The sequence below is a fragment of the Aythya marila genome (assembly GCF_965140915.1).
Source record: "Aythya marila genome assembly, chromosome: 8".
Classification (NCBI taxonomy): Eukaryota; Metazoa; Chordata; class Aves; order Anseriformes; family Anatidae; genus Aythya; species Aythya marila.
The window spans coordinates 7,337,458-7,353,275 of record NC_139049.1 but is presented as its reverse complement, the minus strand read 5'-3'; the positions used below and the strand labels follow the sequence as shown (position 1 = coordinate 7,353,275).

Sequence of the window (15,818 nt, the reverse complement as noted above, 5' to 3'; positions counted from 1 at the left end):
GGTCATTTTTTCATACATTTTTCCTGGTGATGTTGCTGCTTAGGCACGAAAGAGTTAAGCTGATATCTGGAAGACCAGAAGACAGATGAGAGCCATTTTCAGCTTGTCCTGTCCCTGCTGAAGCTCACTGAGTAGCACAGCATGGACTAGCGTGTTTCACACACACTCTGCCTGTCTGGGGAATGTACACATTGTCCTTCCAAAATCAAACTTATTAGCACATGTAGAAAAGGGTGACTGACTTTGGGGCAGCGCTGCACTCAAAGCAGCATTCGTGCTGCTGCGGTTCAAAGACTTGGAAAGCTTTGAACGGAATGGAGAGATTTTAAATGAATTTTAAGACTTGTAATTCTGCTAACCATTGCATTTATTTCCACCTTAAATGTCAAGTTTTAACACAGTCAGGAAATAAAACCTAGGTTTATCTAATGCCATGTATAAGCTGATCATTTAAGTGTTCTCCAACAGCTATTCCTATATTCTTTTATTATAATTGTAAATTATAGTTATGGATGCCACTTCTGATGATGTTTTGGGATGCAGTATTAATTTTTGAAATCCTGTTGAATAACATACTGAATTATGAGGTTTTTGGTTTAAGACTCGTTTAAATTGAGATGATGTTACCTTTAGCTTACTTGATTAAAAAAAAAAAAAAGAAAAGAAAAAAACCTCACACTACTTCATCAAAGTGTAGTGTTAATGGCTATAGGAGGCTACAAAATCTGCTACTGTTATCCAGCATTTTCACTACACAGTATTGCATTAGATCAGATGATGTTTTCAAATAAATTATATTCTTTCTTCCAAAAGGTCTTCAGAGGAAAATTATATTGTGGGATTTTTTTGTTCTCCCCCTCTGTGGTGCATGGACCCTTCTCGCTCACAACAGTAGCTGAAACTACTAGATTTTTCATGAAATTGTTACGGTGTACAATTCAAATCTAGCAATGTAAGGATTGTGACAGGTACAGCATAAAATAAGTATGCAAACTGGTTACACTAATAGTCCTGAAACTTCTGCTTTTAGCACTGTGACGCTACCAAGCAGGGAATCAAAAGTCATTAAAAATCACTCCTGATTTGCTAGTATTACATGTTTTATAGCAAAACAGGTGTACTTAAAAACACAAAAGCAAACTGTACATTTTCCTTAAACAGATGGCTGCACTGCAGAGTCCCTTCTATGGTGATAAAATGAACTTGTACTCCCTGTGCAAGAAGATAGAACAGTGTGACTATCCACCTCTCCCTTCAGATCACTATTCAGAGGAAGTAAGTAATTTTCCTTTTCGTGGGCTTGATCCTCATTTCAGTGCTGGCACGCTTCCAGTGAAGTAAATGAACTTTGTGTGCTTTTATGTTATTTGCAGATTATGCCTGCAAGTGTTTGCTCATTGAACTTGCTCAAATGTTTCTGTCAAAACATTTCTCTGATATGATTTAAAATTTTGGGGAATTAATGATGGAAACCTCATCCTGTTAGCTTCTTAAATTCATGGAGCTTCCTTGCAAGTATGACAAAAAGCTTTCCCAGAATACACAGTGATAGGCACTACATGTCATAATGGGATTGAGTCTTACGTAGGTATTATGCTTTTCTAAAAGCACAGCTTCGTGAGTTTATGTAGCACAATAAATTAGTGCACTAGCCTTGTTTCTCTAGAGGCTTGCATTAAAGTAGATATAATGTAGCTCACTAGTAAAAATGAATTGTGTAGTTCCCATTTACCTACATTATACAACTACTGAGCCCTAATTGAATGGCAGTTCTTTTGCATGAAAGAGTGGACCCTAATAGTAAATTTCAGAGAAATATAGCAAGACATAGTAGTTGAATTTGAACAATACATGCCTTTCACAGCAGTGTAGGTTTGAAGTTGATATCTAGCAATTCCTTACTGTCAATGCATTTAAGGGGGATACTTGTTTTTTAAGCTATAAAATCAAAAGAAACTAAATATTTATTTTCTTAGAGTAACAGGATGAAAAAATACAAATGTGTGCCCGTTAATGTTCTGAGATGCTAGTTATGAAATACTTTCCCACATTGGAAAAAAAAAAAAAGCCAAAAAAAAACAAACCACAGGGCAATGTGATAGAAGCTGTAAACCAAAGAACACATACTCGTAACCAATTGTAATTGAATTCAGCCTACATGAATTAAAGATTACTTAGAAAACACAAATAAATGCCATTGCTGAAATACTTTTAATAAACAGTATTGTGCAATTTCATTTATGGAGTAGGGTTTGTAATTCTCAAGCTCTAATTTTTTGCAATCTAAGACAGTGATTGGACTATTAATAAAAGATTACTGCCCGGTGTTTTGTTTTGTTGTATTTACAGTGACAATTTTTCCTCTTTTATGAAACAAAAACTGGACTTGAAAAGCTAATTCAGTGACTTTACAAAGGATGAAATGCTGATCTATTGTGTAATTTATGCAATACACCTCTTTGTGGCTTTACCAATTAGTCATTTTCCTTGGCCATTTTTAATTATTATTTATTGTAGCCTATAAATATGGCAGTTCTTATAACCAACTCGAGAACTGGAGGCCTAGAAATACAGTAGGGTGTGAACAATAATGCAAAATGATAGCAAGAATGTCAGGGGCCGTTCTTTGTTGTGTCATTCATGCTGTCTTCCTTTTTCCATGAAGCGCATGAATATTTCACATATCTGCATCCTCATCCTCTATTCTTCTTGACTAATTTTCAGACTGTCTGAATTTGCATTTCACATGGTAGCTGATTAGGAGATGCCGAGTGCAGCAGTGAAGCCTCAGCAGGCGGTTTCCATGGTGACCTTCAGCAGGATTTTAATGATGATACCACTAGTGGTTCGTTGAAGTTGGCCTGCCTGCAGGGCTACTTCGCTGCAGCTAAGTGTGAAGTTGGATATGCGGATTCCCAGCCAAGGGGCAGATATCAAAGTCTGGCCCAGATAGAAGGTCTTAGAGTTGGGGTAGGGAAAGAGGTTCCACCTTTCACTTACCTCTGTACAGTTGCTAGCATTGAAAACTGATGCAAAGCACATGTTACATCTGTCCTCATTTGAAAGCATACATGCACTTTGGGTAAATCAGTTATAAAATACACATTAGTTATTTTAAAATACAGTGAGAGAATCAGAGCTGTAATAGGTATGGAAGTAGTTTCTTAAAAGAAGTAATCAACTGAACTATAGAGGCTGCAGTGCAAGCACTTTTTCTTCCAATGTGAAAGCTTGCATCTTCTATAAGACACATGAAAAAATACCTGTGTTCATTAGTCATTGCACCAAGATACACCTTTTTTTCTTGATTTTTTTTTTTTTCCAGCTTTTTTGGCAAAGCACTGTGCTGGCTTGAACTGTAAAAAACAAAACAAACAAACAACACAAAAAAAACAGTAAAGCTCGGGGGTCACTGGACACTGAAAGTCACTTTATATTCTATAATGAAGAATTCTCTGAAGTAATAATCTTATATCCTATAATATAGGAGTGTTAAATGCTTTGATTACTAAGTACAAGGCAAATGCTTCTTAGAGAAATTGTTATAAGTAAATTTTAATGAGTTTTAATATGCAAAAATCGCTAGAAGACTTTTAGTAACTTATCACATTGGCGGCATCAGAGAACAATATGACATAAAGATCTACCTCGAGATTAACAGATGGATAACTTTTTTTAGAAAAAGTTTGATTAGAAGTCCTAATAGTCTCAAATGTATGTTTGCAAACTTGGTTCACCAGTAGAGTCACAGGCCAAGGTTTTCAAATGTTTAACAACTTCAGGTACCTCTCTTTTTTGCCGTTTTTTTTTTTTTTTTTTTTTAATATTCTTTAAGAAACCCCTGTGTTCAAAGTGATTACTCAATATTTACTGAAAACTGTTTTGCTTTAGGGAGTTGAAAGCTGGGGCTCCATTGCCACCCCCAGTCAATAGTCTTAAAATCCTGTCGGCCGATATTAGCGTCAGGTGGCTTTTGTAATGGACGAAGTCTCTCCATCTTCTCTGTGAGATGCATTTCCTCAAAAGTCCGTAGCCACTCTCCTCCCTAGATATGAGGGCTGATTGTGCCAGCAGGTCTCGAATTGCAGCATGAGTTGCTAGCATTTCTTTCAGTGCTGTGAAAGGGCTTCAGCAAGGTCTCCTGTTCGGAGTAAGGGTGGCTTTTTTGTTTATCTGTTTTTTCATCCAGAATTTCCTATATGACAACTTCTCTTTTTCAGGTGGCTAATAATGCCAAATACTTGCCTGTCACAGTTCGTAGTCTTCCCTGCAACCCCTCCACCTGACTTGAGTGATAATTATTTATTTCATAGCTGAAAAACCTGCTAAAGTTGAAGAAAGTGTTTCCCACTGCTCCAGTGGCAGGCTAAGCTCCAGGCTAAAGACAGTCACTGCGCTAAGTGCACAGAGGAGGTTAAGAACAATAAGCAGCCAAAGTAGTTTGCAGCTTGGGGATGCAACAGGAGGTCCCTCCAGCTCAGTCAGAAGTCTGTTCTGCCTGTTGGCCAGTCTGGGCCAGATAGTAAAAATAATAATAAAAAAATTACTCTGTCTCTAATGATAGTCTGACCTGAGAATCCCAGTGCCTCTGCCCGTGGTACTGTCAGACTCTTCTGCTTCATCAAAAATTTTATTAATACTAGAGGGGCTGACAAGTAGATCTCAGGTTTATTGGAATAGATGTTCCTGTAGGAGGTAAGGAAGTAGTGCTATACCCAAGTATTAGCAGCCAGCATGGTCCCATTCTCAGTCCCGAAAGAGAGTCTTTGTGTGTAACTGTTTTCATTCTGCATAGTAAAATCACTTCACCTTGTCTCAGAGGTTTGCTGTTCAATAGCAAGACTGGAGCTCAAGAGCTGTGAAATTGCTCAGGGATCTGCCCTGTCACTGTGCAGCTTGCCACCCGCAACCAGCTCAGCTCTCTTCTTTACCACTGGGATTCTGAACTGGGGAGGGAGAAAGATTTAGCAGTGTTAGTAGTAATCAACATTGAAGTATTAAGACTTGCAGCCAAAAGAGATCTATGTGTGGTGCATTTTATTGCAATAACAGTGAAGGTTCAGCACTCCTGATTGAAGTTCCACCTCTTCTTCTATGTTGGGAAGAGAATTTCTAAATAAACTGGTTCAGAGACTGTCCCTTATTATTAACACATTCTTGCAAATCCTTTATCTCATTTAGACAATAATAGATACATAAGCGTGGTTTTGGTTAGAGTAAAATAAGGAAGTTGCAAATAGCCAAGATACCACGTGGATGAATGTTTTTTGCAAGTGTACCTGGAAGGATTAATGGGGCCTGAAGGCCTTACCTGATGGAACGATTCTGTTCGGCTGAGGCATCCTTCCAAGCACTGAATCTTCACGGTCATCACTGAAGCTTTGAATTACAACATACTGTAACAGAAGTATCTCTGAAGGAGGGCATCCTGTTTAATGACTTAACAAATAATTTAAATTTGAACTGATGGAAAAACTCGGTTTATAAAACAAAATCAGAATTGCCCACAGGCCAGAACTGAAAGGACATGAAGTAGGCTGTTAGGGGTAGATGTGGCTTCTCATGCTTTGCACGGGTAGATTTCTTAGAAGATGTACTTCTGTTGTTCAGCCTACAATGTATACTGAAATACAACTGGAAAAAAGAGGAAGAATAGTGTTTCCCCTCTAATGATACTTTATAGGTGTCCATCCTTCAAGGTCTTTTACTAAGGCTTTATTTTCTGTGTGCAGTTGTACTGAACAGATGGAACTCTTCGCAGATAGAGATATGTGTGTATGTACAAGATTTGATGTTGTATTCCCCAGATAAATTCCATTTGTATTGTCCTTAGAAAACGTTTACTTATTTGATTCTAATTTCAGGACTGGGGTTCTTGGATGTACTTCAGTCTTTCCTGCTTGCTGTGCAGGCTCTATGAGCTGTTCACAGCAAAGTGCTTCTCTGCTCATATGCTGTGCCTGTTGGTTACAGTGTCCCAGCTGCTGCTCCTACAGGAGATTATTTTGCTTTGTGTATTTGTTTTACCTGGTGGCAATTGTTATTTATTACAGTAGTTCGTGATTCTGTCCTCCAAATGATTGGGAGTCATTACAGGCTAATAGTTTTTCCTGTCAGTGGTATGGGATTTTTATTTAGTGACTGCCAGAAGCAGTATGATAGCTTTTAAAATTCCATTAGTCCAAATATACTCAACATATTTGATATTCAAATAGCAAGTCTGTTGCACGTGACTTTGATTTAATATGTTTCTCTCTTTGATTGCTGGTCAGATCAGCAATCTGATCACTATCTTTAGAATTAATGATCTCATTTTTAAATATAAAGCTTTTCTCGCTGAAAAAATGGAATGTTGTAGTGACATGGTTTTTGTACTGTTAAATGTGACAAACCTATCCAACGTATACAAATTGCAATGTTTCTGCAAGGTAAATGGGGAAAATTTCCTTCTGGACTTCCAATTCTAGTGCATTGAAATTCATTTGAGGAAAATAAGGGAGTGCAATTATAATTAAAAATTCCTTCTTGTGTGCATTTTTTATTATTTTTATTTTTTTATTCAAAGCAAGAAGGGAATTCTGGCAGATTGGAATATGCAGTCTCTGTTGTCTTTGAATAATCACGGTGATGAGGTCACTCTGTGTCAGTTTTTTTCAGTAGTCGTACCTAAGAATCCTGGGATGGAGACCAAACCAAATTTGATACATTGCCATAGAAGGGTGGGTCACAGGGTTGCATCTTTGATACTATAAGGAGATGCAGGAGTACTTGGCAAAGCACAAAGAAATAGCTCCTTGCAGTTGGTGAGCTGCTCTTGCAAGGATTGGGAAGCATTTTCACGTCATCATGGAACTGGTATATTGCATGTTGCAAAAAGCTTAGGAGATGTGTACACTTGAAAATAGATTCCCCATCGGAAGCTTATCCAGGCAGTGCGAGCTCCTAATGTCCCCTGCAGCGTGTCAGGGGAGGACGATCAACCTGCAGCTGGCCACCCGTGAAGACAATGACCATATGCACTGACTGCGTGCGCTACAAAAGGCCCAGTGAACGATGGTGCTTGTGGAAACACAGTGTTTTCTAGTCACAGGGACTTGTTCATTCCCAGATAGAGGCTTCTGTCAATAAACTTGTTAATTGGGTGTTTCTTTCTATGAAGAAAAAAATAATGACTTAACCTTATGAATAAATACCAGAGCATAGACTAAAGGTTATTTATTCCATTATCATGTCTCCAGCCGTGGATGAGTGGAGCATGTGGCAGACATGAAGCATTATTTCCCCCAAATACTTTCCCAGCTTCCAGTTTTAAGTTCAGAGATTTCCTAAGTAGAAGGGGGAGTTTTTCTAGGAAGCAGTCCTCGGTGGGTTTAACAGGAATTTGCATTAAATCACCTGTAAGTGGGACTACCTGAATGTTTGAAGTTGTATGTTTAAAGGATTAGAACTTACATCTGCCCATCAGTCTTTCTACTTACCATTTTTTTTCTGGATAACAGTATAAAAGTAAAAATCATGGGAGTATGTTACATATATATATGCTTGCATAAAGCTGTGCACAGTATATGTTGAGAGAGAGCACTGAGTGCGTGTTTATGCATTGCTATGTTTGGCTGAATGTTGTCAGTATTATTCATTTGAATTTGAGAATGCACAAATACTACTTGGCAGGTTTGTTGGCTTTCTTACATGTTATTTTCCTCTCCTAGTTGCGACAATTAGTTAATATGTGCATCAACCCGGATCCAGAGAAGCGACCAGACATAACCTATGTCTACGATGTAGCGAAACGTATGCATGCACACACTGCGAGCAGCTGAACAGACCATCAGATCATGAAGAGCAGAAATATTCAAGTATTTTAAATAGATCATCCCACCTCTTTGTTTGTGTTACAGAAATGTAATTATTTGAAGCTTACTGTTGTGCTTTGTAAACCAATTTATATACAAGCTTTGTCATTTTCTGTTTGTTTTGTTTTGTATTTTTAACCAATTTGCAGTTTTAAGAGGTTTAAATATGTAAAGCATAACTTTAGAAGATACCAAGAACCACTTTGTTCCATGTTGAGTGAGTTCAAGTATATTTTCTTTACTAACAAAATTGCATTCAGTTGGGCCTCAGTTCTAAAACACAGTTGCACTTTTGCACAGGATACAGATATTAGGCTTATTATCTAAAAGCAAAATGTCTGAATCTCTCACCTTTTTAGTAATTTATAGAAAGTATGAATCAGCACAGTTAAGTTTATTTTAATCTTTGTTCTAAAAAGGATATAATTATTATAGAAGGTTATTGTATTTTATACTGAGTTGTAGTTCATAGTTCTCAGCTTAAGAGTAGACGGTCGACGTGATTAGTTCTGTGCTTGCCAAATGTGATGGGAAAATGGTTATTGGAAAAAGCCTTACACTGAAATTTTTGTAACAACCTTTTTCGTTTTGTTATTCTGTCGTAATGCACATAAAACATTTGTTGGAGGTTTTATGGGAAAATTTAAGGTGTTGATTCTGCAATTTGATCGTTTTCAATAGCCTTGTGCAGCACTGCCCTGGGGCAATACGAGTCTGCATAGTTAAGTCTTAAAACCATGCAGATGCTTCTTGTAGCAAATAGCATTCTTTTGAGGCTAGCATATATGACAAGATCTGATTAAAAGATGTGATCTTTTAAGTTGCATCTTCCTGACTATTTATGTATCTGTCACGGTTTGTAGATTTTCTGTATTTGAAATGATTTGAATACTGATTTGAATACTTCTTAAATACTGAAAGCTTTGGGAAAAGATATAGTTGTGTACTATAACACAAAATGTATTCTTCATGAAGATCTGATTTTGTATATTGAATCCTGAGAAGCAGTTTTATATCTAGCAAAAGTAAATCTTAGCTTTTATGTTTAAGAGAAAGTCACCATTTTCATTTGGGAAATAAGTATTTATGCAAAATGTCTTACAAGTATTTTATTATTGAAGAGGAGATTTGCAGTATTTTGGGTAAACCTTGATGCATTGCTGGATATGTTTAATGCTTATATTGTTAAGGGGAAAAGGGTGTCTTCTTTCTAAATGTGATAAAAATGGAGAATGGACTGACATTTCTTGAGTTTCAAGACTGAAATTTTTTGAGAATATATAAAACTGTAAAAACAAAATTATTACCAGTGAGATTGCTAAGCAGCTGTTACAGTCAGTTAAACCTTTTCCTTTTATAGGTAAAAAGAAGTCAGTTTAGAGAAGATCAGCAGTATGTACATTCACACATTGCTTCTGTATGCAGCCAGTTCCCTGCACACTTGGAATTTTTTTTTTCACTGTGCAACTTTAATTTTTTTATCTGTTGTAATGCTCAAGGAATCCAGCTATGGAGAACGTACATGAATTTTGAGTTAGGTCAGTTGTATTTTTTTTTTTAATTATAAATACTATGGGAATTCTGTGTGGCAAAATGCAGTAGTTATTAAATAGTATGTGTCAGATCCTCAGCTTATTTTAATACACAATTTTTATTTTTATCTCCAGTTTTTGTAGGAAAAATCCTTAGTTTTCCTTCTCGCTGCCATGTATACCTGATTTAATGTTGTAGGACTCCAGTGGAACAATTTGTAGTGAGGAAGCATTTGAGAAACCTTGGATTGTATCTAACAGCCTCTATATTTGTTTTTTTTTATTTTCTGGTTGTTGAATTTTAAAAAATGATGTATGTATTCTTGACCAGGTGTCATAGAGTGAAATGGTTTGTATTGGAAAAGGCAGCACAATACTTGCTTGACTACCAGGATTAGTTTTTAATACGCACAAGTACTCAAATTGGTCTTTACTGAAGTGGACTAGAATGTTCAAAAATCACTGTAAAAAAACATACACAATCAAGCTATTTGCACCTAATATTATGCATGAAGTATTTCCTCTTTTCCTGAAAGTAACCAATAACATTTTTTTCCCCTTGTCTGGAAGGATGCACTGACTAAAGAAGTCATGAGTTAGCAAATGTGTGTACTTGAGTGTATATTTTTTTCTAGCGTTGCTAATGAAATCTTTTGCTGAGTAAAAGAAGTAGTCGTTTCTATTTTAAAATCTGTAAAACGGATGGTACAGATGACTTGGGTACCAAACTTGCTGTTTGAGAAGCCTGTGTGGGTTAGTAGAACTGCTTGTATAATGGGGATCGTAGAACCTATCCCCCAGGTAAAGCACCTAGTAACATAGGAAAATGCCGATGTCTCTTGTAACACTTCCATGTGTGCTATACATTTTATAAAGTCTTTTCCTGTATAAAACACCATTGTATTTTTTCGTATGTCGTTGATGGCGATATCTGGCACTATTTATTTTAAGCTCTGGCATTACATGGTTATTTTCTTCAAAATGAACGTGTTAGGTTTCTATCCAAAATGTCTGAGTAGCTTCCCCTTTTATTTCGGTAGTACTACAGTATTAGTGTGCTTCACGACTGAACTTTGTGTTTTGAATGACATCGCATTAAAATATGTCTTCTGTCTTTAAAGCTTCCTTCTGTGCAATAGCCTAATATAAATAAAACTATAGAGAGCAACTATAATGTAAAAATAATAGTTCTTCTATGATATTTTTCAAACTTTTCTTATTACAGATATATATGTTACAGTAGATGCTACCTATCTTGTGGACAATTTACTGTATCCAGTATTGAATTATAGGTGAGTGTTCTTGACTGTAATGATAGAAAGTACATTCAAAAAATGATTTTCATACCATTTGTCAAAAATTGTATCTAAAAATACTACATCAGGTACATTCACAATTAACTCAAGAGTGCTTTTATCTAAAATTTAAATCTAAAATTACTCTCAAAACAATATTAAAAAAACTAAAAATCATAAAAATAGAGAAGAGCTCCTATTTATGACGCCAGTCCTGTGAGCTCTTGTTTATAGATAGTGTTTTTTGTAGAGTTTCAGTCATTTTGAGTGAACCTTGTGTACTCACAATGAATAAATTGGAACCAGTAGGATATATAGAAATAATATGCTCAGCGCACTTTTTATACTTTGTATGTCACTGTTTTGGTAGCACAGACTAATGTATTTTTCCCCTTCTTCTGTTACATTTTAATGATCCAGCTACCAGTTGTATAAGCAGGCAGTAGAAGTAGGTGCTCTTTCTGTAATGAGCAAAAACTTTAAAACCATGCCAATACACAGGAAGATGAAATATGGTATTAGATGTGTCTGAGCAGGCTGGTGTTTTATTCATGCTCAGGATTAAGAAAGCCATAAAGGGTGAAATTCTTGACAGTCTTGGAAAAGGACTTCTCATGCCAGTGGTTCTCAGATAGCTCTGAATGGGACCCAGAACTGCAGTGGTGTTCGTTTTTCAACTCACCATCCACCCGGTCTCTGTCTTGGCTGCCGTACAGTGAGATGAGAAATTTGTGGCAGAATGGGAATGCCAGTGGCAAATGGTGCATCAGATACTCGTGGGTATAGGAGCAGGAGGTGGATGTGAGGGAGAGTCAGCGAAGGCCTTCAGCTCCTGCTTTGTGGAGCGCTAATTTAATCAGGAAGTAAAGGTGCTGAACAGTAGTTTTAAATCACTGCTGTCCCAGTATTTTTAATACTCTTATAACAGTCGGAAATTTCTGCCATATCCCCCCATCATCTAGTAGCCAGTGCCAGTGCTGGACTTGGGGATTTCTCATCTCTGGTTTGGTCTGGGTGAATAGGTAAATTTTCTGCCAAGATCACTTAAGGGGGGAAATACCAATGCTAGACATGCCCAGTGATGTGCTGCTTATATTTCTGAGCATGATTCAATAGGGATTTTTAAGGTTCTTTTTCAAACTTTACTCCCTTCCCTGAGCCTTGCTCTTTTTTTTCCCTGATTGTCATATTCACTACTGTTCGTGTCTTCCCTTGCCTCCGCTTCATCTTTCCTGGTGTCTCATCTACCTTCTTCCTGATTTGAAGTCTTCTGTGACTAGTTTTCCTAGTGGCTGTTCTTTTTATTTTTTTTTTTTGTGACTTTGCTAAACTCTGCCTATTCCGGTCTTCTCAAATTTTATTCTTCGCCATAGGGAGACGCAGTTTTTTTCTTCTGATAAGTACTTAACTCCATTGTTCTTCGTGCTGTTTTTCCAGCCTCCACCTTTGATTTCTGGTTTTAGACAGGCTTTCTCACTGCCTCAATCATTCCCATGACCTTGTCTTTACTAAGTACTGTTTGCTTTATTATCTCTCATTTTAAAATTCCCTTTCTCTGATCACTACCTGCTCTCTTTCAGCATATCTGTCTTTCTCTCTCCTCTACCCTGTCACTCACTCCTTTTGGGATCCCCAGTCTATTAACCTTTCTGACTCCTTTACTCTTCTCAGCTGCCTCCTTCCTTCATTGGCCTTACCTCCTTTGACTCACTGGTCTTTATTTTCATCTCTGTCTGCTTCTCTATATGTGGTTTCTTTGGTCGCTTCTCACGCTGCTCTGTCTCTGTTCCTCTCCCCAGACATCTTGTCTTGTAATTTCTTAATTTCCAATTCTGCCTTTCTGAATGTCTTTGAAGAATGGCAGCACAACAAAGCTTTGGACTCATCTCTGCTTTACCTGTTTTAATTCTCCTTCCAGATGGACTTTGTAACCACGTTTATTCAATATTTTTTTCTTTCTTGTTGAGCTTGCTTCCAGGTTTGCTTTTCATTTTAGTTCTCCATCCACTTCTGACACAAAATGTATCTTCATACCCTGTTTTTTACGCGACAAGATCTATTTTCTTTGAAATTGTTCTGCTTTCTCAGAATCTGTTTCTGAACCAGACCCCTCTGTCTCTTACCTGTATGAGCTCTACCCCTTTTCTGTCTGTGTATTTGGTGCATTTCTCGCTCCTTTCTTGAATGACTTCTCCTCTTTAACTCCTCCTCATTTCCTGGTCTCACACCTCTCAGTGCCTTCACTAGTGACCAAGTTTCTATTTTCCCCCTGTCCTGAAGTGGGTAGCACCAATCATCTTAACTGGTTCTCTGTTTAACACTTTGCCCTTTATTTCCCATTTAGCAGCCCCTCATTTTACATACCTGAACATCCTTCTCCATTTTTGTTTTCCATTATTTGTTTTAATGCCCCAAAGATCCAGTGCTCCCTTCCCCAGTTTGGTTCTCCCCTGCTTCCATCTCCGGTTGATTTCTTGAGTGTCCAGGCACAGTCTTAGACCTGTTGATGCAAAGATCGAATTTTTATTCCCAACTCCCTCTAGACTTTTTCTAACATCCCTGACAATTTTACTTGCCTCTCTGTTTTCCAGGGCCACAACCTCTCTCTCCCTCTGACATGCCTGCCTATCAGATGTCTCAAAGTTAGTAATGCCAGATTCCACCCCTCTTCACTGCCCATGTACTTCCTTTTATCTTCACTGTTTTAACCTCTGTGTCAGTTTTGACTTCTTTTCCTCCCTTCAAAGTACCAAAATTGACAGGAATAAACTACTGTCTTTGGGCTTTAGCTGTTTCATGTGCTGAAGAAGGAACTCCACCAAATTACTGCTTGTTTTGTGTTTTTAAGGTACTTCAGTTCCACAAGTTTGATCTTATTTTAGGACTTCAGAGCTGGAGTAGATCCTATTCCTCCAAGCACTTCAAAAGTTCTTGAATTTGGGCTACAATTTAGTTTTCTACCCCTTCAGCTACGGTTCTTGTCCTTCATTTCTTCATTTATTTACCTTATGTAACTTTTCTTGTTCTTTTTATGCTTGTACAGCTAGCAGTTATTTTCTTGTGTTAAAGCAACTTGGTTACAATGCTTGTACCTTTGCTTCAAGTAAGGATGTGCGTAAGAGCTTCCCTGGCTGGGTTTAGTGTTTGGTGTGCTGCTCCTTTGTTACTGTCCCACCCCTACAACTGATTTCTCTCATTCGGTGCCTTTTGCAAATTGCCTAACCGAGGGTACACTATGTTACACTGCAGGATAGTGGGCATAAAATTGAGCCAGCTGCAAATGAGGTAGCTTGCTTTCTGCATTGTCTGTGTGTACTGTTTGGCTTCCAGTTTTTACAGGCTTTCAGACTTAGAAGACTGTGTTTGCAGAGATGCACTGGTGATCACAGTGTCTGACCTTTGATTGCTCCTGGTTGTTTTATCCTTCTACATCTGTTGAGATTGAAGGCAAAAGGTATATTATGAATTTTCCATGAAATTAAGAAGTCAGGATTTTTTGACTGTAGGATAAGAGAGCTGGATGTCAGTCAGGTAGTGAATTTGCACTAGAATAATTTCTTTTAGAGGATCAGTTGCCAGTTGGCACGAAGTAAATTCTTTTTTAAGTGTTTTATGTTTATTGTTTGTTGTCAGTATATACGATGTCATCTAAATGTTGAATTTGTTCTTCTACAACTGCCTTAATGATGCGTGGAGGCCTTAACACCTTTTGTTTGATAGAAATCTTCTGTTCATATGGAAATAAAAAGAAATCAAGAAATTTGGTACATCGAGTCCTTCCATATAGTTTCATTTGCTTTATATTTAACTCCTAACAATAGAAAAGTCTCAAACTGGACAGGATTGGTCCCCAAGACAGAGCAGAGATGTGCTGGACTTCCCTGCTTCCTCTCTACCTTCTAGCTGCCTTTAATATATGGTGTTGGCAGTTTTCTGTACACTTTATTGGCGGTTGTTTCTTTGATTTCAGTCATGCTGGACCATTGTAAAGATGATCCTTAACGATGAGTATTGCATTTTCTGGTATACGATTTTGTTGGGAGATGGGACGAGGGAAGGGTTCATTGATCTGTTTGAGTTTGGCTGGTGCTTATTTGAATCATGAGCTGTAGAAGTGTTTATGTTGAGAGGGGCCTTGGGAGAGGTTTCCAAGGGCTTCAGATAGTTGGATCTTGAAAACCTCTAGGGATGGAGATTGTGCAGCCTCTCTGGGTGGCCTGCTGAATGCTTAGCTAGCCTCACTGTAAGCGTCATTTTCCTTTCGTTCGGTCAGAAACTTCCCAGGTTCAAATTACGGCAGTTGTTTGTTCCCATACCACTCCTCAAATGTTATTTGTATTATAAAAAAAAGTAAGTTAGATATTGAAATGAAGAACTGAAGATGTTATATTTTCTCAAACTTGTTGCAAACAAATAAATATGTTCTTGTAGTACATATGTATCATCTATGTGACATGTACACTATATTCATTTATTAGAGTGTAAAATAAAATTTTTGTCAGTAAAACTTGATTTAAATGTTCTGTGATGTTTACGGCCTGGATGATCTCAGCAGTTACCTTCTAAATCTACTAGATGCTTCCTGTCACAGCACGGTTCTGCCCACCTGGGTGAAGCAGGGAAGTCAAGATGCTGACCTAACTTTGTGTTTCTGTCTTCTGGAGCATGCGTCAAGAAGGGTAGCTGGCCACCAAGGACAGGAAAGGAGCTGACGTGCATCTGAATAACCGGTGATTATGGGAACTCTAACTTTATAACTCTCATGTGCTGGTGGAAACTTGCCTAGGGAAGTTTTTTGAAACTGAGATTTGTGAGCAAAAGTGACTCCTGGGGGGAGGAGGGGGTGGGTTCAGAGCAGTAATTTTGGTAAATTTTCCCAAATATTCAATGGGAAAGCAAAATTCAAAGCATAAAACTTTTGTCGACAAACTTAGTGGAAGCAGGTAAGTATGACATACAGTTACAAATCTGACACAAACTCACTGTTATGAGACAATTTTCTTAAAACAAGAATTCAATTCCTTCTTCATCATAAGAAATAGTCTTTAAAAATGGTTGATTTGTTGGGGTGGTGGTAGTGGCAGTACATCATTTCTGTACTGGAGCTTTTACAGGGCATGTGTTTGACTTGATAGTTG

At 37.6% G+C, this 15,818-nt stretch overlaps 1 protein-coding gene across 2 annotated transcripts in view; it reads left to right on the top strand.

Annotated features, from left to right (window-relative positions):
- Positions 1 to 13,089, top strand: part of NEK7 (NIMA related kinase 7) — a 64,291-nt gene extending 51,202 nt beyond the window's left edge. For both annotated transcript variants that reach the window (XM_082765859.1, XM_082765858.1), the window contains exons 9-10: positions 1,162 to 1,275; positions 7,710 to 13,089. In XM_082765859.1, the coding sequence (XP_082621985.1) occupies positions 1,162 to 1,275; positions 7,710 to 7,820 (225 nt within the window). In that variant the 3' untranslated portion in view covers positions 7,821 to 13,089. The remainder of the gene's footprint in view (positions 1 to 1,161; positions 1,276 to 7,709) is intronic.
- Positions 13,090 to 15,818: the final 2,729 nt, after the last annotated feature.